General features: G+C 34.7%; 3 protein-coding genes across 4 annotated transcripts in view; 1 reads left to right on the top strand and 2 right to left on the bottom strand.

Annotated features, from left to right (window-relative positions):
• PKD (serine/threonine-protein kinase D3) overlaps positions 1–26,798 on the top strand; it is a 64,460-nt gene that overhangs the window by 6,800 nt on the left and 30,862 nt on the right. The gene's annotated exons all lie outside the window — the stretch shown is intronic.
• LOC149900921 (liver carboxylesterase-like) lies at positions 1,308–3,628 on the bottom strand. The gene is made up of 5 exons (XM_090112383.1): positions 3,459–3,628; positions 3,082–3,302; positions 2,312–3,004; positions 1,867–2,115; positions 1,308–1,546 (listed from the first exon to the last, which is right to left on the bottom strand). Exons 1-5 carry the CDS (start codon positions 3,621–3,623, stop codon positions 1,390–1,392), a joined length of 1,485 nt encoding a protein of 494 aa, XP_089968509.1. The 5' UTR covers positions 3,624–3,628; the 3' UTR covers positions 1,308–1,389.
• On the bottom strand, positions 5,787–18,502 carry LOC149900920 (juvenile hormone esterase-like). The gene is made up of 6 exons (XM_090112382.1): positions 18,395–18,502; positions 11,854–12,011; positions 10,847–11,148; positions 8,728–8,940; positions 7,641–8,447; positions 5,787–7,384 (listed from the first exon to the last, which is right to left on the bottom strand). The coding sequence occupies exons 1-6, from the start codon at positions 18,441–18,443 to the stop codon at positions 7,225–7,227; spliced, it is 1,689 nt and encodes a 562-aa protein (XP_089968508.1). The 5' UTR covers positions 18,444–18,502; the 3' UTR covers positions 5,787–7,224.

The following is a 26,798-nucleotide window of genomic DNA, read 5'->3' as shown; positions in this document are numbered from 1 at the left end:
TAGTACCCACCTCAACGCTTCGCTTATGAGGCGTGCAATATATTGGAAAATATATTATGTTTGCGATGATACTACGAGCTTTTATGTTATCAACAATATCACAAGCGCTGATACGGACTTTCCAAGCTTATCTTACGAAATTTTGTCACGTAGTGTTGTTTAAAACAAAGTATATGACATTATTTGACATGTTGGTACCAGCTTTATATGGGAATTGTATGCTCGACACTTTTTGATACAATGGTTTGGTTTTAAGAGTATTGGTAGTTCAGACTGACGTTGACTTAATCGACTACATTTTATTCACATCTTTGCTGAAGGCACATTATTAAAGGTACATTACAGGACAGGACAGGTAGTCTTGAAGAACAAGGCATTTTTACGGCCAAAAAGTCATCAACCAATAGCCTAAAAAACTGTTTTGCATGTCTGGAATAGAGCTTATATCTATGTGTCTGTCTGTGAAGTAAGATGTGTGAAATGTTTTTATTTATTTATTGATAAACAGGTGTATTCAATATTACGCTGAATAGGACAGGCTTCAGAAATCTGAAGCTAGATACCCGTGAAGGTAATATCGATCATCTAACGGCTGTCAAATGCACTGCCGTAATAAACTGGGGCAGTGTATTCTGGAAACTTTAATTTATGTATTTTTTAAAAGGTTAAAATCCTGTTTGTTTTTCTGTCTGTGTGTCTGGTGTTTCTGTTTAGTCTAAACATACAAAAACGCCTATTAGTTAAACAGTCTTATTAAGCTAAGTTTAATTCCTGCTATTTGGTAAGTTCAGGTACAAATATAGTGCAAATTTAATTCAAAAATCCGTCAGCACTCACTTGAGTTTGATTTCTGCCTGAAAAAAATCAAAACTTTTCAAAACAAAAAACTTTACCACAAGCCCTACAATACTCGCTGTCCATTAAAAAAATCTCAGCTTAAATTATTTTATGATTGCAAAATCATACACAGAAAAATACTAATCGGTTTATTTTTTGTTTCAGGTAAATTTATGATGCTTTCTTTTTTACAATAAAATAATTTTATTTTAAACGCTGTAATACAAGAACCGCAGTGGGGTAAGTTTTCATTACACCAGAAAAAAATATATTTACGTAGTTATAATTCAAAGTAACAACCACTTTGCAATAATTACAAACAACAACATATTCTCGTAGCATGTCTTTATTTATAATTTGGTTCGTAACATGAGCATATTAATATGTAAAACCTAATTTCTTGAAATATGTAGTCAAATGCGCACGATATTTACATGAATATTAAAATACGTAGAAAAAGAAGTCTTGTTATTTAATTTAAACATGTTTAAAAGAAAACTTTAATACAATAAAATTATATACAATCCATTGTTTGCATATGTAATCTAAGCTTTAATGTCTCCTAAAGTAATATTTCTCGTATATCCCCTCCCACATGGCCATTTCTCTCCTGTGGGGGAAGTCTGTCATAGTGGGGTTTGTGCTGATGTCCAGTAGACGAGGGTACTGAGATTCCATGGTGTCCCATTGCACAGGGCCTGAAGGCTTACTGGAAATTATAAAGAGGCATCAGTTTTTGGCCATGTAAGTGTTCGATCATGTTATAAAGGTTTGTGTAACATTATATTGTACAATTTACATGTCATATGTTGCATATCTGAACATGTTAATTCGTGTGTCTTTTCATCGATAGAAATAAAATCACGAGTAAGTAGTAAAAGGAAAAGAGATAAGTAGGTACATCGACGGCATTGCTCAGGAAAAGCTTACTTAACATGAAAGACAAATATTCGACACTTATCCTATAAAAATACCTTGCCTTTTACGTATAAACTTTTCCGATATACGAAAATAATAGTAATAACTCACAGATCCTTAACAAAGCTGGTCCAGAGTTGGATCATGTGTTGATGAACCGCCACGTCATCTCCATCAAAGTCTATGTCACTAGGGAACAAATAGGCGAGCTCGTCGGAGTGTGCAGCTCCTGACTTCTGTACATCAGCCTCGGGAAGAACTCCCACGTTACCAGAATGCGAGAACTGGTAGAAGTATACGGGACTGTGGCTAGCGTGAAATTTCGCACTGCGGTAAATATGGTTCAGGAAATAGGCGTCCCTGAAATATGAGAAATACGTTTATCACACGTGATCGCAAAGTTATCCTTTAATATAAACTTTTCAATCACATGTTAAATAGCTTGAAAGTACATTTTTATTAATAGTTCGCAAATCTGATCATTTTTACTTGAAAATTCTGAAAATAAAACCGTTGCTACTTGTGAATCATAAATATTTGATTTATAATTTCTAACCTGTAATATCCTAAAACAGAACTCGTCGTAATATCACTGTTAAAATACATATCCGTAACTTGCTTTAGAATCGGCCTCATTTCTCTCTCGCTCATCGCTTGAAACTCGGCAGGAAGCAGGTACGACGTGTCTCTCGCCATTTTCTTAATGGATTTCATATCTTGTAACGTTGAAATAAATATGTACGCTTCATCCGTATTGTATCCGACGATCAACGGAACGGAACTCATCTTGCCTTTCATTAAAGTGTTGTAAGGCGCTTCCGAGAAAAGACTTTCCTCGATTTTAATAGGATTTTCAATGCACATGCCAAAGGGGAAGTACGGTACGTCTAGTTCTTCAGATTGTTCAACGATGTCCATTGTGGGGGCTCTTAACAGATCTGTATCATTCAGCATTAATTGGAGATATTGTGTTTTGTCGGTCGCGTCATAGTTGAACGCCCAAGGTGCTAGAATACTTCCGCTTTGTATTATTGCTCCGTGGAAGAGTCCATCAGCCATGGGTGTGATTGTGAGAGCCTCGACGATCGCAGCACCGAAGCCCTGGCCGGCTACCACCACTCGATGGGGATTGCCTTTGAATGCTACTATGTTATCTCGCACCCATCTAAGGGCTGACACTATGTCTTTTACACCTGCGTTGCCCGGTATATGATCTTCTTGTGAACACAGAAAGCCTATTGGACCGATTCTGCAAAATATTAAGCACCTTATATTCTTAAACATTCAATTGCTTATAGCAAAATGTTTATTGGACATGCATCTTACCTATGTCTAGCAATAACTACTATGATGCCTTGTTTCACCAATTTATCTGGATGATAGTCTCCACTGCTGCTTTTCACCCAGACAAGAACTGGCCAGGGTGCTCCTGCTGCTTTCGGAACGTAGACATCGAGCTGGAGGCAGTCTGTTGCTTCTGATCTGAACGTGCAGTATGGATCGTGGGATTCCCGTATACCTAACCACGTTGGAGCGATGTTGCCTTTCTAGGAAGATGTTATTCAATAATGATAAAAGAATAAAATGGAGGAAATGTTTGTGAATGCATAAGGTATATGTAGAATATTTTACTTTATCTTTTATAAATCTTTCCTAGAAATAATGGGTTTCAAAAAGATTTTGTTTATATATTACAATCATACCTTAAATCTTCCCCCATGCCCGTTCACAGTCGCATACGGTATACCAATATAAGCATCGAATCCATCATGCTCTACACCCCGTATCCGTCCCTGTACCATCGATACTATACTTCCCAGTGATAAATGCACCAGACCCAGGAACATACAGTATATTTGGACACACATTTTCGGATACCGTCTGTGTAACTAGGCTCTGTTAAAATATAGTGGTGATTGAATAGGCGGTCGCGTGCAACGAGGTATATCTCGCAGATATATCAGTGCTAAATGGACGCACTAAATTATTTTAGTGCTGCAACTGGGCTTTGGATTTATGGGGATATAACGTTGCATTTTAATTGAGTAGTTGTTTATCTTTGACGTTGTGTAGTGATTAGCGAGAGATACGACTTATGGCTAAGAAGTTTTGCTTTTAAAGAATCGTTGAATTAAAAAAAAAGACGGGTTGCACTCCGGGAAGTGAAAACGTGATTATTAATGTTGAGCATGTTTGATATTTTGGAATGGTATCCGTCTTACGCTTTTTCGATCAGGTCACGTGTCCTGACGCGAGTTTAAGATTTTATACCCATTACAGAAAAAGTGCTCAACGCCGCTAAAGAAGTTTTCACTTCAAAAATAAACAGACGCATGTTATGTTTTAGAAACGAACAAACCAAAAAAAAAAGTACCTAAATCATAACAATTTGAAATAAGTTTATTGAAATGAAGTTACCAAATATTTTCTCCTATCACATTGATGATACTGATCGATTCAATGATTACAGTTATTAAGAATGGGATGATATTATTATGTTAGTTTAATCAAAAAGTAATTAACGTTTCGAAATTAAATTGTTTTACTGTGGACGTGCCCGAAACTTAATGATTATTAAAGTTACAATGTATATAAAAATGTTGAATGAATTAAATTAGACCACTAATAACCACTATACTTATTTTATAGATACTGTCTGTCTATCGGTTACGATTTCACGGCTTAGCAATAGAAGATAAAATATCGAATGAAATTACACAGAAAATAAATCTACTATATAAAAATAAGTCGGGTTTTCCTTCCTGACGCTATAACTCCAGAATGCAAGAACCGATTTCCACGGTTTTCCATTCGATGGAAAGGTCTCGGGCTCCGTGAGGTTTATAGCAAAGAAAAGGTGTCTCTGGTGGCGCAACGGAGTTCGCCCGGTTTGCTTACTTACTTACTTACTCCTGTGGCGCTGAAACCCCGAAGTGGGTCTTGGCCTCCGAGACGAGAACTCTCCACCTTCCCCGGTCCTGAGCGGTCTCTTGCCAATTGTCATTGGCTTGGAGCTTACTCAGGTCCCTCTCCACTTGATCGCGCCAGCGATACTTGGGTCGACCAACTGGCCGTCGGCCCGACGGACGACCCAAGTATGCTCTCTTCAGACCTCGCTCCTCACCCATTCGCTCTACATGCCCGAGCCAACGCAGGCGTCGTGATTTTATTTCCCCAAGTATATTTGGCTCGGCCATGAGTTTTTCTAAATCGGCATTCTTACGGACTTTCCAGCTTCCATCCTCTTGTTGGATAGGACCAAAGATCTTCCTAAGAAGCTTTCGTTCGGTAACTAAAAGGTTACGCTCTTCGTTCTGGGTTAGGGTCCAGGCTTCACAACCATAAGTATTGGTCTTATAACCGTCTTGTATATCCGCAGTTTGGTTTTTGCCCGGTTTGCTAGTTTTCAATAAAATCTATTTTACAAGTAAATCCATAGTATCCCAACATCACATAACCAGGTAAAATGCACCATACGGCTAATTATAATGAATGTGTATTGAGCAAACTTTCCACAATTTGCGCTGAAATGGTGAGAGTCCAATTGATACACATAACAGCGGTTTTATCTACGTTGTTATATCTGAAAATTGTTTTATTTATCGCTCGTAGTTCCCGTGGTTAGTGTACCAAAGAATTCAATATGGGTGAGCATAGAATGTTTGTTCGTGGTAGAGTGAAGCAACATGGTAACATTTGTGTCTGGAAATTATAGAATTTTAAAACTATTTTATAAGATTTCTTTCGATGTTCGTTTGCATTTCGATGATTTGATATAAAAGTTGTAACAAATGAATAATAATAACTCGCAATGAACCAAACACCAATATGATCAAATTGAGAAAATTGGTATGCCTTGATAATGTAAAAATAATTACCATAAAAAGTAGTGATAAATGAGAATTAACACAATCTGCTTTCGTTATTCCTTCACAAATAATATATCATTGGATTGATAGAATACTATTTTGTAAATCACATTTTCGCAATAGGTGATTATAATAGGTAGGTTAAATAACAAACGAGAAGAATTCTATTCATATTGTGTATTTAAAAAATGTACACTTGTTGCATATATTTTCATTATTTACAAACCGATTCGTTCAAATACAATATATTTGCAATTGTTTTAGCAGTTACATATCTTTCTCGAATAAATCTGTTGAGTCAGCTATAACAAGGGCAATACCCACAGACAATAGATCTAAATGTATGTCTGTGGCAATAACACTCAATAAAAAAGGTAAATAATGGATTTCGTGACCGGTTAGATTTGACATTATTGAAATAATCAACAAAATTTCCGAAATGTCAAATTGGCATCTGATTTCGCATGCATATGTGTTAACAATGATCACGCCGAAATTCGGAATTTCCCAGTGTTACATATTCTGAATACAATATATGTACCTATATCTAGAATCCTAAATATAGGAACAGCTATTTAATTTCGTATTCACTGCGAATAGGTATGTATTAAGTATGCACATTTGTTATTGACAAAGTTTTTATTTTTAGATAATTAACAACGATAACTCAATGGAGTGTAATCCATAATCTTTAAATTGTGATTGTTCAGTAGGAACTTGGATAGAACTACAGAACCAGATAAATAACAACTGTGAACTTACACTATCAAACTGAATCTAGTTACTCGTTATCAAATAATTCCAGTTTTTCTCAACTTTAACAAATACTTAATAATAAAGTTTTCAGCTGTATAAATTTTTCATTATTCGGGAAAAACTTCAAAAGGTCAAGAATCAGAAATTTAAACAATTGCAGTAACATTATAATATAACCTCAATGCTTATTTCTTTTTTTTCGTTTAAGTACTGCCAAAAAAATGGTTTGCTCAAAATAAGTACGCTCTATATTGTAAAAAAAGCTAAAAAAAAACCTATTCTAAAGTCTTACATAAAATAAAAGTATCTTACTTCGCTAAATAATACAATCTTGTTCAATGTTTACAAAATTTGTACTTAAAATAAATATTTATCTAAATTAGAACGATTTATTTCATATTTTTACCGGCGTTCTTTGCTTTGTTAATGATACTTAATTAATTATTATAAATCACTATGGCAAATTGGCAAGTGCTGACTTTGACAATAATTGACTTGTTGTTTATATTGCACCACCACCAGGCGTGATTTAGTCAAATCGTAGTGTACCAGACTTTTCTGAATGATTTATACATGTATTTCGGTGGTTTTGAAATCTGTGTTATAAATCACATTGACTGTATTTTTATCTATCAACTTTCTCGACAAAACAATCTAAAACTGATTTGATACAATCATAGTTTCTGGCAAACACGAAACATAACCTTAAATTAAGACTTAAAACTAAATTGAGACGTTTAAAAGAGATCACAATCAAATTTTGTACAATACACCCAAAACCTCTCTTAACTCAGATCTCCTATAATAAATAAGCAACAAACTGTATCACACAGACACACACACACTAAGTTCTTAAACTCTCAAAGAATTTAACCATATCGTTCTGGTCTGGAGTGAGTTCTGTGATGAAGAATTTGGACTCCTTGATGTCCTGGTAGAAGATATTGGTCGCGTGGCTGACCGGGGGCCAGACGGTCACTTCGTATTGATCGCACACCGGATCGCTGGAAAGTAAAATCGTATTTATAAACTAAGGAAGTAAAACATGATGAAGATAACATTTAAGAGAATTTTGAATTTGATTAATTTAGATTTAGAAATTCAGGTTTACATTTAAACATAGCAATGCTGTTAATAAACAGATATATTTGTAATTGATCAGCTATCTATGCAAATATTATTTTCATGAGAGATATAATAGAAGCCGCAAAAATGCCTTCGTGTATTTAAATGAATTGAAAAAATAGCTCAAACACTTACTTGCAAGTGTTGAAGTTTTGAACGAACCACGTCATCCAATCTACCATTCCTTGGTCCTGCCATGCCAGAGGATAGAAACCTTTAGCTTCTAGCATTGAATTTGTTCGGAAAATAAACGTCATGTCCTCCACGTGGCCAGCTCCTTTGTATTTCAATCCTTTAGACTCCTTTATAGTACTGTATTGAGCTTCATACGAGAACTGATACAGGAACATTGGTGCTGCATTCTTCATCGCTCTTCTTCTTTTGGCTAATTCCAATGCAGGATATATGTAGAATGTATCGGAACACGATTCTATATAGTTGTCCATGGTGACGCCGCCATTGAAGTATCGCTTCTCAAGCTTCTTTGCATATTCCAATGCTGTTTCTATTGGTACCTTATATATCAAATTTGGTGATAAGATAAGCAAAGGATTCTCTTTTATTTTAGCTAGGATATCCAGTTTTTCGAAATTCGGCCGGAAAGTTTCGCATTCTGCGTCTGTGAATCCCACGATTAATGGTATATCTTTGCCGACGCCTCTATCTAGTAAAATTTCAGGATCTTCATCTAAAACTGTTGTTACTCCGTCGAAGGGAGTTTCAACTACGGGCAGAAATACAACAATGCCGAATTGGTCCTGTAAAATTTGATTCACTTGCATGATTTGTTCGAGAGGTAGTTGGATAAGTTGCTGGTGAATGTCCTCCGGGTTTGTGGAGTTGATGCCGAGAGCGGTCACGAACAGGTTGCTGACGAATTGTGCGTAGATCGGTGACGTCGTATAGAAGCTGGGGATCGCTGTACCGCTCATTATTAATGCCCTGAAATTCATAATTTTATTGATTACCAATTGGGTCTATATCATATATAGTTAGTATTTAAAATCTTTTGATTTAGGAAAACAACTTTTATCTTTTATTTATGAATCAATCTATTGCGAATTATGCACGTGAGATTCGTTTTAGCATACTTAAATATTATTTTTATAGCGTTCTAACAGGCAGACATAATCATTATTCATGATCTGATGAAATTCCAAAAGATAGTTAAGTAAATGCAGTTTATTGTCGAGAAGGTTGCAGTCGATAGTTAAATGCGTACCTTCTAAACAATCCTTCAGCGGCCTTGGATAAAGTAAGCAGGTGAGCGATAGCTGCGCCTGCGCTCTGTCCAGCAATAGTGACGTCATCAGGGTTCCCTCCAAACGCCCTCGCGTTTGTCCTCACCCACCGGAGAAGGGTGATGACGTCACGGATACCGTTGTTTCCAGGTATACTTGAAGAGTTGAGGGAGAGGAATCCGAACACGTTCAGTCTGAAATCGATAAATTTAAAATGGTCAAAGAGCCCAATGAATTTTAAGTGGTCATTTGTTATGTGGGTCAAATGAAAACATAGTGATAAATGCGCACTGGGCACTGAGTATTCTTAAAACGTTTGGGCTTATTGCAAATTCATATTTATGTTATCTATTATTTATTTGCGTTTGGAGAACAGTACCAATATAAAATCTTACGTTATTTGTGTTGTTAAAATGTTCAAACGTCTTTATAATATTCCCAGATCTGAATAACTATATTTTAAATTTGCACTTAGTTTTTACTTAATTTATAAAATTTAAATAGGTAGATGAAGTCACAGCAGTTGAAGCTGCGCTATACCAAATAATGATTTTGTAATCACAAAATAACTCCAACTTTGGCATTCAGACACAAGTTGATTAACACAGTGTTTGGAATGTCCTTATCAAAGGAAAAACTCTCAGGTATTTCATCGTGGAAATTTAATTTTTACGCTGTATTCCAATTCTATTTATGCGTTCATTACTCAAAAGAAATTTTCACTCAATTTTAAGATTACATCGCAACCTAGAAACGAATGCCTTCCTCGTTCCTAGATAAATATAATATAATACCAAGATGATATAATTAAATCAAGGAAGCATTTATTACATAAGTAACTAAAGTGTCAAATTTAGCGTACAAAACAAAATTTTCCATTGTCTTTACTGGTCTGCGCTGTGTACATAAAATATGTCTTGCGTCAATCTAGCTACTTTACGAGATTTTTTGCACGGAAAGGCGAAATCATGTAGCAAAAAGGTTGTTAACATGATTTTGTGTTAAAATTTATGAACGTCAAGGTCGTCTACCGGTATCTGTGGCACGTGTAACTCGATACTGGTCTGACAAGATTTTAACTAAAATTTAGTGTATCCGATTTCCTGTGTACGGTTTCGTCGCATACCTATACTTTGTTTACATTATGTCAGTTACGAAATGAAAACTGTATCTAAAATAAAGTATAGAAAGCATTGTCTCCTATAATTATAGTAATCCTAATTCTAAATGTTTATATTTCTTCGATTAAAGTCAAAGGTTGATGATCGTTAAAGGTTCGTTCGAACTTTCCAAAGGACGTTATCATCATTATGCAAGTCCACGTGCTAATTTTGTTTACAAACAAGCGATGACGTGTGTTCTTGGCCCACATCAGCTGCTTATCGAACTGATAGCGCCTTTATCGCTGCCCTTTAATCAATTTGAGAAGCGCGTCTTCAAATAGATGTGTCGAAATCATATCGTAGTGGAGGAAGGTTAAGGTTGTTTATATCGGTATGGAAAATCTGATTATTTCATGTTACTCAATCTTAAGTCATTAAAAAGGGTTGACGATTTCAGGGTTCAGAAATTTCGAGATCTGAGACGACGGAGTCGATTACATTATTTATGCAATAAATCCGAAATGCAGGTTAATTTATAGACCGTACACAAACCAGTTAACCTCTAGCGAGCGAGTGAGCGCGTGCAACAAACAAAATCCCCAGGTCAAGTCCAAGATATTTCTGAGCTTTACGTAAAGCGAGATAATTGTTCGGATAACCTTTTACTCCGTGTTTGTTTACTCAGATACGAGGTATTAATATTCTCTACCGTCGGTTACTTCATGATCTCTTAATTGGGATTTATATTTATCAGCGTGTTGCAAGTGCAGTGATGAGTGAACATAATACTCGGTACACAGATGTCTGATTATTACGTAATTACGTTTTCCGTTAGTGATACTGTTTATTCGAGATTTCTCTCTGTTTGCACTTTGCGCTCAATAAGTCAAATGTTAGTGAAGAGATAGGTTTTATCAGACATGTATCGATGACTAATTAGTATTGAATATGTACATGCTTAGCGGACAATTTTACGTGTACCATCGCTTTCACTTACCTGTAGTTGAATGTAATGACTATCATTCCGCGCCGAAGCAAATATTCGGGCCCGTGGATGTCAGTGTCGCCAGATCCGAATGCGAAGCCTCCTCCGTGCACGAACACGAAAATTGGCAGACCAGTCTCTTCTGTGGTCGGTGTAATGGCATTTATCGGCACGTGAACATTCGCGTATATGCAGGCTTCGCTCATGCTCCTGTTCCTCACGAGCCCTCCGTAAAACACGTCGTGTTGTGGACATACTGGCCCTTCAACGGAGGCGTCGTAGAAGCCCTCCCAAGGATCTAGCGGTTGGAGCTCCTGAAATATAAGGGAGATATTCATATAGTAATACATTTACGCATTTCTTAGCGTAGAAAGAGAAACTGTCATAATTACGCGAATCTAAAATTTTGTCTGTAGATATATTTAAATTTTTTTAACGCAGTCACCTACAACAAAGTAACACAGACTTCCAATTCAGAATCCTAGATCAATTACCGATTAAATATCGCAATTAGACTCTAATTCAGTATACTCATAACGAGAGTGAAACATGTGACCATTGTTCTTGCTAATTGCAGCCGTTTCATTTAGAGCAATTACTTCAATGTTTCCTTTTATTTCCAATTTTAATTACATAATTCCTTGATGTGGGTCTTTTTTTCATTCGGTCGCTGATATCCATACTCAGGATTATGACTTATGAGAAAATTGTGGTTGTTACTAACCTCTTGGCATAGCACCAATTGAAAGTTTAGCGTCATATCGGTGCAAAAATGGAGACTTCTAGAATTTTTGTAACGTTTAACGGAAAGTGCAGTAAAACTACTTTTATTATCTTAAAATTAAGTTTCACTCCAGTTGTTACGAGACATAACTGGCATGGATCATGACACGTCTAAATCTTGGTTCCTATCATTTCGGCATCTTGACTTGAAACTATCGAGGTGTTTAGTTAGAGGTTACTTTTTTGAAGTTAATATCCTTCCCACTAACTAATAATATTATTAAAAAAAAGTGTACCTTAAACCGCAGCTCTCCAACCGGTTGCTTCGCATAGGGCACCCCTCGGAAACTCGCGTAAGGCGTGAACTTGTCAGCCCAACGCCGCACGCCGCACACATAGCCGCTATCGGTGCACGCCTGCACGTCGCACTTTGTTGCGCGGCCGCTGGTCAACGCTGTGGATTTCAAACTCAAACTTAAACTCAAGCACAAACTTAAACTCAAACTTGAAACTTTTTTTTTTTCATCTAAAAAAAGTATATAATGGTTATGTATTCAAATGATGGACATTATTTTGACGGTATAATAGATGTCCTTGATCGAGCTAAATCGGCAGCAGATGAATTGAAGATTCGTATAAAAATAATATGATAAATAACGTTACGGAATTCCTACTTCTTTATGAATAAATATTCCATAATACACCGTTTATTTATATCTTTTTTTACGCTTGTGTGAATTATGTTTTATGTTTAGACGATTTTGCGTACATGACGAATTATAGTGGTACTTCTCAGCCTAGTTTGTGAACCTCCACATAAAGCCTAAACTTTAGTTTTTGAGTTGGGTTGTAGCAGACAGACTGACGGATGCGGTGAAACGTAATAATTGAAATGAAGTGCGTCACATTTTAACACAGCGACATATTATAATGCAAAACATGCATATGAGTGACGGATTACAATGTAACAGTTTATTTTTATTATTGTTTAATAACTGTTTATTATCTGTATTTACAGTTAAGTGCATTCTCTACAAAATAACAGCATTATCGGCTATAAATGTACCTTAAGTAACCTATAGTTTTCTCTATTTATAAATTTCCCACTTCATTATGGCTCTGAAGAACACGATTAAGGTTCGAAATGGGTTTGATCTCAAAAACTGACAAAAATTTTGGGAAAAGCATTCTTCTGAATAATCATACATATTTATGTTTTTAAAACACTTGTTTTTAGTTTTCATCCCTTATCTCAGCAAAATCTCTGTTTGATTGACTGGATGGACATGTGAAATGTCGAGAAATATTTTTAACTATTAATGTATTGTACCTGACGCTATAGTAGTAGAAGAAGCTATATTTGTTTTTAACACCTGTATATTGATGTGTGTGATATTGAAGAAATGAAAAGACCGCATGTCGAATAGTAAGAAAGTGTCTCAACTAAATCAAAGCCAGATTTATTCATTCAGTTTATTTACTTTTTTAAATGCAAAAAAAAATTACCAAAGTAAATTAAACATTATTTTAAACACGATATTTTGTTTTTTCATGTACATATTTCTTACATATTATTGAATATCTATTAAACGATATTCAAAACAAATTTGACGCCAATATTTCTATGCATATTTATGAGACATTATTAATAATGTTATTACAAGCGAGGTCAAAGCTCGCGTATGTTTTTATTATATTTTTACTAGTTATTATAAATTGTTGTAGGAAATGTATAATATGGTAAATGGAACCGGTTGACACGTGTGGAATCTCTGTACTATAATATATTATAATTATAATATAATGTTATTAATATAAAACCTGTCAAACTAGCCGACAAAATTACGTACAAAAAATATTTAGAATTTGTCCTGTATTTTTAGATTTCCTGGTCACCCTTGTTTTTTTTTTGTGGGCTTTTTAGTTGGACTATAATGAATTTAATAATCGCATTTTTACGCATTTTTGACTATCATTTTCCATATATGTTTAAACCACTAACTCGAAGCTTAGAAAGGTTAGAATTAATGCATATGAAAATTTCTATGGGACGTTAAAACGCGAAAACTGAAAAACAGATTATTGAAAATTGTTATATGTACATAGATGATTTTATTATTATTTATTATGGTAAGACGCGCCGGGCTAATGTTAAACTTTTATCAAACTTTCTATACGTTGGATAAGCGTAGGCATTCGCTACGAAATGCGTAGCACCTTAGGCGTAGCACTTTTATATTTTTCTTATTACGTTTAATATCAATCATTGCTATAATACCATATTATTATTCCTGAATGAGTTAGTTCTTGCATTTTAAAGTAGCACATGATAGTGACGTAAGTTATGGCTAAGTGGCTTAGTTCGAAAGTTTGTGAGAATGGATGTTTGTTACTCTTTCACGAAAAATTTACTGGACGGATTTGGTTGAAAGTTGACAGTTATATAGGCCATACTATAGAATCATGTGTTTACGCATGAGCTATAGATAGTCTTGGTACTATAGTTGTAAATAACCTCATCGTAATCAGCCTCCATTATTCTGCTGGATCACAAATTAAGGATTCCGCGAAACCAACTTGTTCTATAATATGTACTGTTTAGATTTACACTCAGCAACAATAACAAACCTTCAAATTTAATAATGTTTTTATAAAAAGTTATAGGTATGTTATCATCAACCTGTTTTTGCAAATCTTCCAATCTATACTAATATTATAAAGCTTAAGAGTTTGTTTGTTTGAACGCGCTAATCACAGGAACTACTGGTCCGATTTGAAAAATTATTTCGGTGTTAGATAGCCCATTTATCGAGGAAGGCTATAGGCTATATAATATCATCACGCTTAGACGAACAGGAGCGGAGCGGAGCCACGCGGGTGAAACCGCGGAACGCAGCTAGTCTATTTATATTCACGCTTATTTTCGATACAAATATTAATGTTAGGTCGTTTTTCCTTCTGAGAAATCGTTCCTATTTAGGTTATTTAGTCGGAAGTGAAGTCACAACAACCTTATAATACGTTTTCACAAAATTGGCGTTTGATGTCGAGTTGCGGGAATTAGGCTCATTATAATAATAAGGCGAATTCCTGAAATTATAAATAATAATCAACGACCAGAATAACAACAAAATGTCTTAATATTTAGGTATTCTAAAGGGCCATAAAAGTATAAATTTGTTATATTAGTATTTTTTAAGGTAATTTACTTTAGTTATGGAAGAGCGGGTTCTCCTAACAAAGGTTTTTCTACACTTACAAGGGGGTCCCATTAATTTTTGTCTTTAAAAAATAATATGTATGAAATGATTGAATTGAAAAATGATTCACGAGTTAGTGCTAATCGTCACGTAATAAAGATCGAGATAGCGCGGTATGAGAGACAAATGAAATTTTTGCACGTGCCGGGTGTGGTGACAGTGACCGTATCTATGCGGGATTTATATCGGCGGTCAAGCGTGAACCGTGATAGCAAAGTGTATACGAATTAAAGACAAAAATAAAAGTGTAATGGAGCCTTTATTTAGAATCTACAATAATGTTATCTATACTAATTTTATTTGGTTGGTAAGTATATGTTGTCACGACTTACCGTCGGACGTTGATACTTTTATGTACGTATAAAAAGAGAAGAGGCTTGGAATTAAGAGGTTTTTGTCGTATGGTAAATTCAAATGTAGGTATTCGAATGCAATTTAAGTATGTTTTTAATGTGTTGTCGATGTTTACTACGAACATGTTTTATTTCGACCATCTTAATGACTATCACATATAATATCAACATAAAATGCACAAATCGAAAAGTATCCATCTGATAGTGGGATCGCATACAGGTTGGTAGCCGTGACCCCGCGTGCATCTACCTGCGCATCCAGACGCGGCTTTTGTTCCTATTGTGCCCGTCTGTGGGTTAGTCTAGACTGCAGAGTTGGCTAGCTTACCGCACGTGGCTTCGTCCGTGTTGTCTTTAACTTAACAAATTGTCTGTATTCTGTAACTTTGCTCGAAAACCACGCTGTCAATGGAAAACAGAATGAAAATCTGTGTAGCAGTTTTTGAGTTTATCGCATACAGACAGACAATCAGTTAAAGTTGATCAGTAATATTGTTGTCAACTGTCTAAATGAGCTCCTTGGTCAAGAAAACTTCAACATCCTATTATCATCTCTGCATCATGCAGTGTTATCAGCAACAAGTTGATAGCAACAAACTGTTGATGCACCGAGAAAGTTAGGTCAAATGAATTTTCAAAACTCAAACATTTATTTATCGTCATTACATATTTTTAACATTTACCTCCGATTCGGAAAGCAGTATCTAATTGGAGTATATCCATAGTTGCTCTTTCAGATCTTTTTCAGATTTCAGATAACTTTTATGTGTCAACTACTACTTTTGGGCCCTTTTGGATAACCTATGCGAGGTTTTAAGACGATTTGCTTTAATATTTTTGGCAAAATCAGTGAACACGGAAGTTCTCTTGATAAATTACATAAAGTAATTTTATTTTAACGTGATTAATATATCTACATGCCCCCAAGCAAAATAATCCCGTTTGTGTGATATTTATGTATTGGCGTAAGTAAGACATTGAGTAGTAACTAGTACATACTTTAAAAATGATCAAGGTATGAAAAATAAACAAACTTTTTGTTGATACAAATTGTTAACTTACTTTTAATCACTTTGATATTAATCAATGTATCCGCTAAATTGATTTAAGGCGTGAATCGGGTAGAATGACCTTTTAATACCGAAAATTAACTCTAGTTATAACCGTTTTTCTTCTTAGATTCTTAATGTACATATCTAAAAAAAATGTATATTAAAGTTTCGAATATGATAAAGGGCATGGTTGTTTTAATTTGTTTATTTTACAATCAGGTTTTTTGGAAAAAAATCATGAACTGAGGTAGATTTTTGGCCTTTAAACCAAAACGCTAAGTCAATATAACGTCAATTATTGTAGTGTTTTTACAGTGTGTTTATGAAATTGAAACACAGGGCATGGTAGTTTTAAATTTTGGTTCCATACTCAAATATCACTTTAAATAATTTTTATACGTGCTTTTACTACGGTAGATTCGCGCCGGTCCCCCGATCCCGCCTTGTAAATCGTCGTCAAGGTCGCTAGCCCCTATTAACGCCTTAATATTTATTGTTTATTTGATTACTTCAGTTCACAAACAGGTATTTAGTGCATTTATTATTTACACGTTATGCAAATTACAATTATATGTTTGAAATGTGCCAATTTAACAGGTAAATACAGCGGGCGTTCAAAGTCACTGCAAAGTTGGCATAACTTAAAATAAGTTAACTGTAGTTAAGTACTACAGTTAACTTTGTTAAGCTACTAATCTAAGCATTTTCCTCTTATAGTTTTTTGACCTGCGACATTTTTTTAAAGGAATTTCAAGTAGAAATTTATATAATCGATTCACACGTGTCACATATTAGACGGAATTAAAATCATTATCCGAAGAGCGTAATTAGATTACTTTTATCGTATTTTTATAAATAACTAGCGGTCCGCCCCGGCTTCGCCCGTGGTACATATTTACGTTTTCTCTACATAAGAACCATCCTCGTACTTCAAGGAATATAATAGAAAAGAATTATCGAAATCGGTTCAGCCGTTCACACGTGATACCGTGACAACGCGAAACGGGTACAGACCCACCGCCTTTTAGCTCCCGCCGCGAAGGGCGTCGAACGCGGCAACTGATACACAAAAATAATCCTTATGGCATGATTCTGTATTCACGCGCGATGACTTATAGCGTATATTTTCATGTATAACTTTGGTGTTTCTACACCGATTTACATGATTCTTTTACTATAACCTGCCCAGGAGTATGAAGAATAATTGTGCCAAATTTGGTTAAAATCCGTCGTGTAGTTTTTGTTTCTATAACGAATATACAGACAGACAGACAGACAGACAGACAAAAATTTTACTTATTGCATTTTTGGCATCAGTAGCGATCCCTTATCACCCCTTCATAGTTTTTTTTTTAATATATTTCATGTACAGAATTGGCCTCTCTACAGATTTATTATAAGTATAGATAAGATAAACACGAGTTTGCGATCAAACAATTCGGTTGTATTAATTGACCAGTCATTGACCTTACACTGACTAACAATGACATGGTATGAAAAATAAACAAACTTTTTGTTGATACAAATTGTTAATAATTAGGTGTGTATTATTAAAAGTTTGGCTTGGTTCTTCCCGTTCAGGCTTAGTAAATGAAGATATAAATAAAAGAAATAGAAAATGATCGACTTTTGATACAATAAATTTAAATAACGTTATATAGAAAAAGACGTAAAATATTTTATTAGAATTAATTATTTTAAACGATCAGTGAGGAATTTAAACAAATTATGATTTATGACATATATGTACATACTAATGTACATAGAATATCGAAAATATTATCATATTCAAAAAATTAAGAGATCGAAATTAGATAAAAAAATATTATTTATATTTTTAAAAATAATGTCTATAAAATGCAGGCTGTGCCAAAACTTTTTAAGTGACACTTTGATTGCATTTAATTAGAGCAGAACTTGTAAATCGAATTAACACAGAATTATAAATATAAATTGCAACGTTAATTTCTCCCAAAATTACAATCACGTAATCCCACCATATATTAAAAAAAACGAGAAAATTTCGGCACTTTTTATTTTGTAAATACGGTTTTTCCCACATCCCTTTACAGTATACAATCAAATTGTCTAATTAATCTCGATATTGTCAACCGATAGTGCATGACCGAGTTCCGAAATCGATCGCGCAAAAGTTTGTCGAACTCAACTCACCGATGGTCGCGCACAGTGCCACAAACACGCTAGTCACATACCGCGACATCGTCACACACTGGCCGGCGGCGGCGCTCGACCCGTATATATACACGGCGGGGGACCGCGCGGACTGCTGCTGCCTCAGAGAGGACGGGCTCGAGTGCTGCCTCTGAGAGGACGGTGTTGTGGTGTTGGCCAGAAACATTTGGCTTCGTGAGATGGGTAGCATTGACGTTAGAGATGGCAAGGATTGTTAGGGGTTGCGAATGTGATCATAAGATCTTCGAACAAGTTCTGATTTAATTTCTTTTCTCTGGACCAATACCTAGTTGATTCAAGTCTTTAATTATTAAAATTGATCAAATAAATCTTTCAATTTAAATGACTTTGTAAGAGACACAGATTGCACATTAGTTGGCATTATTCAAACATATCGAAAATCGGAAAGCATTTTAGCGTTATCAGTTCCAGACCGCATTGTCCTTTGCTAAAATTAACTTATTGTTGTCTCCTGGAGGAGTTATTTATTGCATTTCAAGTGAATGCATCGGGGGCTTTCCTTTGTGACAAGTCGCCTTTGTTTGCGGAGGGAAATAAAACTCAAAAACTTCAATTTCACTTGTATATGGGCGGATATTTGTTGCTGGCTTGGTGATTGAAATATAATCTTGTAAGCTGTGACCGCTCTTGGCTATAACTGTTTCTCTTTAATTTTAAGATACTCAATCTTATGAAAATTTGATGATCGCTCAAAGACCTGTCTATTAAACCAGCACTTAAAAATTTACGGTGTTTCTGTGCGTCATATCTCATTTTTAGAGAGTTTAAACCCAACAAGTAGTGTGTCCTGTCCAATTTTTTGCATAATAATTTCACAAGAAATACCCACTTTTATCAGTGATTTTCGCGTGTTATTGTTGATAATGTCAAGATAATATTTTTTCAACGAAGCCGCTGATTTCTATCTCTCATTTCCTATAGCTAAATATACGTGTATTAAATAATTATAACTTTTCAATATTCTGCATCGAGAATTGCAATTAAGCTATTTATCATTACCAAAGTGTAGGCTATCAGTATATATTATTAAATTATATGTTTAATAAAACCAAAGGCCGCGGAAGGTTACGAAAACATTTTATATATAAACTATATAAAATTTTATGTATTTATTTATTTATAAAATGGTTTTATAATTGGTATAATGAATGCTTAGATTCGTGTCACATCTTAAGTCACAAGACTGGACACGCCCCCGGCTAAGCCTCAGTTTGGTTCTTTAAAGACTAGCCGGGTTTAACTTTACCTTTTACCTTAACATCGCAGAAACATTTAAACGAGTAAACGTTTAAGATTAGACGTGAATTCGTTATTATTTAACCGGTTTGAGTTATAAATTATAATTTATAATAGCTATTTTGGTCACAGGTTGACATGTTTGTTGAACTTTGTGGTGCCTCTGCAAGTTTTATAAGTTTTTTTTACGTAATAGGCTATATAAGGAAGCTGATGGTATATACTTGTAAATGTTAAAATTTATTTTTGTCTCAATCACGTATAAGTTTTAGCAAATTTTTCCAAGATGACGGAAAAAAATTAATTCGTAGCATAGCAAATGTGACTTTAATTCACATCATTCATGATTTGCCACTGTTGTTCCTATTTTAAAAAGCATGATGGAGGGTGGCAAAATGTAGGTAATTTATATTCCATATTTTGCCACCTTCGTTATGACTAGGTATAAAAACAATGTCATCAATTATGTTATTTCATATTTGGCAAGATAATTCTTTACCCAGAAAGATAAATACAACAACGGTAGCAATCATCTTCGTTATGGAATTATGTCGAGACAGTTTCACTTTAAGCACACTAAAAATACTCAGAAGTATCCCATTCGAAATGGGGCCAATTATCAATCAGCAAGATGTTACAAATTTATTGCAATGTGGCCCATTTGCATACGTGTTTAGTCATCACTCATATGTCGACTTACACATGCATTGAACACTTATTTACTTTATTGGGGAGTGACCTACAGGGAATTATTGGTAGTTGGACATTTTTGGTTGTGTTTCGTTTTGCAAGTTTTCTGTCTGTCTGTTTGATATCGAACCCAGGACATTTTCGAAAAAGTTATTAAGATAGGTAAATAATCTTGTTTAATAAGGTGGTAAATGTTAAAATTTGTACCTAATGACGTTTCAAAAGTGTTTCTAGAAGAAGTCTAATTGAATAAATAAATGTTTGAGTTTTGAGTTTGAGTTTGAATAGGATTACTTTTGAAATTAAACTGCAATATAACTTCCAGAAATCTGCCTAGCACAAAATTAAACACTTGAGCATGCGCATCGTATAATTTAAATTGGCGAAGAATTGTCATGACTTTTTATAAAAAGTTATATTTAGGTGTCTGGCTTTTCAAGTTACATTGTAAATAAACAACATACAAAAACTTTTGTTGCGACGAAACACGTGTAACTAAGGCTTGCTTATTAAGTTTGAAGTTTTGCTTGTAAGGATAAGATAAAGCTTAATGTATGAGGATATTTTTTTAACAATACTCACCTTAATAATAAAGATTTACTGTTCTGTTCAAAGGTCTGAATTTTATCGTTATCAGCGTACGATTTATTCTTCTATATTATATCACCTATTTCTGTTATAAGTGGCGCTTTAGATTAGCTGTAATATTCTATCTATAGATATTATGGCCTGGCTATAGGCGGCGAATAACGTATGTTTAACGTAGGTAACGATTAAATTTATTCAAGTCACATAAAATAATATATTATATTGCTCTCATCTTCAGCCAAATTTTCCTACAACACATACATTATAAGCCTTTATAAGTATGAGGTTTTAAGGTACATATATTAAATTGATTTTGAATTATATAATAAATATACCTACCTAAAATTAAAATACAAATGTAGAAGAACGGCTATTAGTATTGATGAACTATAGTGTTTCTTGCCAGTCTTCGCATTAGAATCTGCTTTCGGAACATGTGGTAAAAATATTTTTTCTATAACATTTCGACGTAACACTTCTGGAGCACTGATTTAAACCAAATTTTACCTTTTTACTCATATATCATTGACTAGCTGTGCTCCGCGGTTTTACCCGCATTGCTCCGCTCCTGTTGGTCCTATCGTGATATATAGCCTTTATAGCCTTCCTCAATAAATGGGCTATCTAACACCGAAATAATTTTTCAAATCGGACCAGTAGTTCCCGAGATTAGCGCGTTCAAACAAACAAACTCTTCAGCTTTATAGATATTACCTAAACCACAGTTCCCTACAACGCATCTACACAGGTTTAGGTGTAAGCTTAAGTTTAAGATTAAGTACAGCTTCAAGCCAATATAAGTTAGTATCTGGTATCATGCAACCGCGCTGCAGATCGCGACCCCGCCGCTGTATCCACGCGGAATTGGCGATGCGCTTATCAGCCACTGATAACACGCTGATTTTTGTTTAATAGCTTTCGGATTGTGTATGTTTTGTAAACTCAGTGTAAACCACTTTAGTTTAAAAAAAATTGTTTTTATGGTATATTTAGGTGACTTTTTTGTGTTTGTATGTTTGGTATGTTCTTGTTGCGACCCTTATGAACGTATTTTTTAAATATTACATAGTCATAATTGAAAATAGGTTTCTATAAAATTTATCATAATGCATTCAGTGTGTAGTGCGGTGACATTTTGCATTTTATAAAAATCCATACATTGACCTAAGTAGATACCTATTTATTGTATACAAGCTGGAACTCGTGACGAGATCCGTCTATTACCTACCTCGTTCGTTACCAAATTTCAAAGATATCCGATCGGGCTGTTCTTTCGTGAAAGAGTAACAAACATACCTACGTCCAGACAACTTTCGCGTTTATAATACTAATAGGATTGAGATAAACATTACTAATTACAAATTTTAGACTAGACAATCCAATTAATACTTGACCCGGTAATATTCTGTGATTAACTAATCATTCTCATCCCAATCAACAAGTTTTGTGAAATATTAGAAATATTTAAGGGGGTAATTATCTATGCCACAACTACCTATTTATCTATAGATAATATAAGTATTTATTTAAAATTTTATTATATGTATAGATTATCTATGTATGTTTATCAGCCATCTGGATTCCATAATACAAGCGAAAGCTTAGTATGGGATCATATCGCGCCGTGTTTGAAAAATTGTCCTGAAATATTTATTTAATTTTTTACATATTTGAAATTAAACCCTTAAGTGCAGATACTTAAGAAGTAGTGAAGCATTTTCACATACTTGCGTCGCCAGGGTATGCAGATAGTCGTATAAAAATATCCAAAAAATCTCATAATTATCATATTACGCAGAATTTGCATAAAAATCAATTATCTAAATGGAAGCTATCGTGCAAGGTGCATGTTATCAGTAACGGGTCAGCGATTGCCGCGGTGCGATAAGGCGTGCATCGTTATCACGGCACAGAAGTTTCGCCAATTTTGGCACATCTGTTTTGGGGTCGGCGCGTTATCAACACACATACACGTGGATTGTGACTTCCTGATGCAAGTTCTGGTTTTGCTGTGGGTTATGTTTATTTTTATATGTGATCTGTGTTTATTTTTAATGTTTATAAACATTTATATCCTAAAGAGACTTTTTAATTTAAATCCTAATTCAAATCAAATCATATAATATATACAATTTTCTGTATACGTTTAGAAATATATAGTGGAAATATCATTTCTTTCTAATACTTTTCATAGATGTTCACATGTGTTGCTCATGTGGAACAACATTCCGTCCGTTTGATTATTTTGAGAATCAATCCAGGTCTTTAAATCTCAAACATTCACTTATTCTAAAAGAAAATTACTAAGAAATTCTTGATAGATCGAGTGTTTAGAAATCTTGTAGAGATATAAAATATTTAATTGCAAATCCATTTGTTTTGATAACTGGTGCGTGTGTCTAAACACGTGTGCTACAGACACAGACAAAGCTATGTTGGAAGACTAAGCTAATGACGTCATGAATACTGTACTATAAGATTACGAAGAAAAGCTTCATCACATTATACACATTTAGTAAAAGATGGATTAATGTAAAAAGTTTCAAATAAATTTTTAATCCTACAATTATATAGGTAATAACATACTACTTACTAGCTGTATGCGAGCGGACAAAATCAATTATTTCTATAGCTTATATATTGCTAGCTATATAAGCTACATCAATGCCAAATATCATCAAAATCAATTCATTGGTTTTCCTGTGAAAGAGGAACAAACTTTCATACATCCATCTTCACAAAAATTCACGTTATTAGTTAGATAAGATAAGATGTAAGTACGTCAATTGCAAGATTTAGCTGGATCAGCAGAAGATATAGCATGCGATGGTTCAGTGAAAGTCGACAAATAGATTGCTTACGAAATTGAGCCACCACGAAGGGCATTGCGCAAACGTCATGTGCAAATAGAGCGTGAGCACAATAACAGATAAACAGATAAAAACAACGTGTAAGACGTAAGTAAACAAAACAATTTGACCACAGCAAGTGTGAGAGGTCGCGAAAACTATTGTGTTGATACTCGTGTAAGGGAAGATCACGTCTCATTAGTTTAATGGGACCTCTTCATAATGGTCAGCGTTGGCCTAACAAATGAACGTCGATGTTTGCCGCCATTACAGCGATTTTGAATAACATCTACAACGCTGCCCATTGTGAAGAGGCCCTTAACACAATCCATACTAATATTATAAATGCGAATGTAACTCTGTCTGTCTGTCTGTTACTTAATCACGCCTTAACTACTGAACCAATTTGCATGAAATTTGGTATAGAGATATTTTGATACCCGAGAAGGGGCATAGGCTACTTTTTACCCCGGGAAGTAGGATAGGCTATATCCCGGAAATCGCTCGGGAACGGGAACTATGCGTGTTTTTCTTTGACTGCGCGGGCGAAGCTGCGGGTGGAAAGCTAGTTAGAAATAAAACTAACGTATCTCTAGCGGTTTTTCATACGTTAGAGGTGAGAAGGTAATACCATATAATATCAAAATTATCATTGTAATGAGACTTTTTTTAAACAAAATTCATCACGACTACGTGAGGAAGGTAATGTTTATAGGTAAATGCAGGTAATGTTGAGTTTTAAGACAAATCAAACCTCCAGAGTAATAAGTCATATAGATGTTTACCAAAAACCAATACACTGGAAAACGTATACCGAATAGTATGTGGGGGCTTGTTATGTGCGGGTGTAATAAAAGATGAATAACGTACGCAAAGGTTATATTTCTTTAACTACATATATTTATCGGTATGTAATTAATATTCGACCTAATGCGACCAACCCGCGTCCCGACAAGCCCTTAACTGTTCATGCATAGCGCACGAACTGTTTATATACGAGTTACCGTGTGAACCTATGGTGGGAACTTTCTTAGTAGGTACTACACTTAAAATATTTCGGTAACTCGTAAATTGGCTTGTCGTCGCTACATCATTCCCCCCTTAAAATAAAAAGGGTATACAAGTAAAAACATCTTACAATAAAATTAAACAATAAACAAAGGGGTATATATAAAGTGTCGCTATATAAGGTTACAAAATGTTTACAATATAAAGTATAAAAAATGTTCACAATATAAATCAATCATAACGTATACAAGTCGTTAAAAGTTAACACCTAATTTCGTTAAACTATTTATGTTTTTACAAAAACTCGGTTGGGTCTTCTAAGTGGCGTGCGATAATTTTTACACGTCAATTAACACTTAGTAACATTAACATTTCAAATCCCAATACGTTCTTTACACTTGTATCGTTTAATATTACAAAGGCTACTACTAAACACTCAAAAGCCATAAATCAAAAGTACTTAAATTTCTAAGTAGTAAACATTACAATCAAAACTCAACACAAACATAAATTTGAAATACCATACTTAAAACGTTAAACAATGAACTCGTTTCAAAATTACTTAAGTTCTATTATTTATTAAATACGATGTGTTGATTAGTAAGTATTTATTATACATTTCTAAGAAGACTTAAGAATACTTATAATCATCGTAATTCTAATAAATATAAAATAGTGGAAAAAATTACAAATACAATACTATTACCTAAATCGTACTGGTAATCGTATAGCTCTTCCACTACGCGTGGTATGTGTATTAGGCAATTTGCTACTTGGAATTTGTAACGGAACCTTAGTATCTACCCCAGATGTCGTATCACAATCATCATTCAAATAATATGCAGGTTTTAGACGGTCTACTGATATTCTAACTTTCCTGCCGGTCATTTGAATGTAAAATACCTTTTCCTCTCGACTCAACACACGATAAGGACCGTCGTATGTTGGTTATAAAGGCTTACGTACTGCGTCGTTTCTTACAAAAACATAATCGCACTTTTCTAAATCGGGGTGAATAAATATGTTCCGTCTTACATTCTGCCTAATAGCTACTGACTGATATTTCCTAATAGAGTCTCGTAATTTAGTTACATACTCAAGACTGCTATCTATTTCAAAACTCGATTTTTTATCGTAATAATCACCTGGTAATCGTAAAGTTGTTCCGTACGTTATTTCTGCTGCGCTTATGCCGGTATCACTTCTTACTGCTGTTCTAAGTCCTAGCAACACAGTTGGTAATTCCGTAACCCAAGATGATGATATATTGCATAAGCGAGCCGTTAATGCCGCTTTAAGCGACCTATGCCAACGCTCTACCGCCCCGTTACTCTGTGGGTGGTAAGGTGTCGTACGCAACTTATTAATACCTAATAACTTCATTAGTGTAGCAAATAATTGACTTTCGAATTGGCGTCCTTGATCGCTTGTTAGCTTTTTCGGACAACCGAAACGAGAGATCCATCCTTCATATATTACACGCGAAATCGTTTCAGCAGTTATATCTTTCGTAGGAAAACATTCTGGCCATCGCGTCCCCCTATCAACTATGGTTAGGCAATACCTAAAACCTTCGGGTGAAGTGGGTAAAGGTCCAATTAAATCAACATGAATATGTTCAAACCTATCGCACTGCGGAAACGATCCTAAACCTGACATTGTATGTCGATTAACCTTCGATCGTTGACATTCAATGCATGTTTTAGCCCATTGGCCAACATCACGATTCATATTTGGCCAATAAAACCGATTTTGAATCAATTTGCGTGTAGTCCTTATTCCAGGATGACATAAATTATGTACACTATCAAAAGCAATACGTCGAAATTTATCAGTCAAATAGGGTCTAATTTTATCATTATCTAAATTACAATAAATAAATGTACCGCTTTCAGGTAACATAATTTTCTTTAACCTATTATTAGCGTCTTTCGAATTAGATAATTGTAACAAATAAGAATCCTGTTGTTGATCCTTAGCAAGTTCCGCGT

The sequence above is a fragment of the Colias eurytheme genome, chromosome 18 (assembly GCF_061535395.1).
Source record: "Colias eurytheme isolate Ceu_HAF_F1 chromosome 18, ilColEury1 Martin Lab GWU primary, whole genome shotgun sequence".
NCBI lineage: Eukaryota > Metazoa > Arthropoda > Insecta > Lepidoptera > Pieridae > Colias > Colias eurytheme.
The sequence above is the reverse complement of the archived record's forward strand: the minus strand, read 5'-3'. Positions and strand labels throughout refer to the sequence as shown.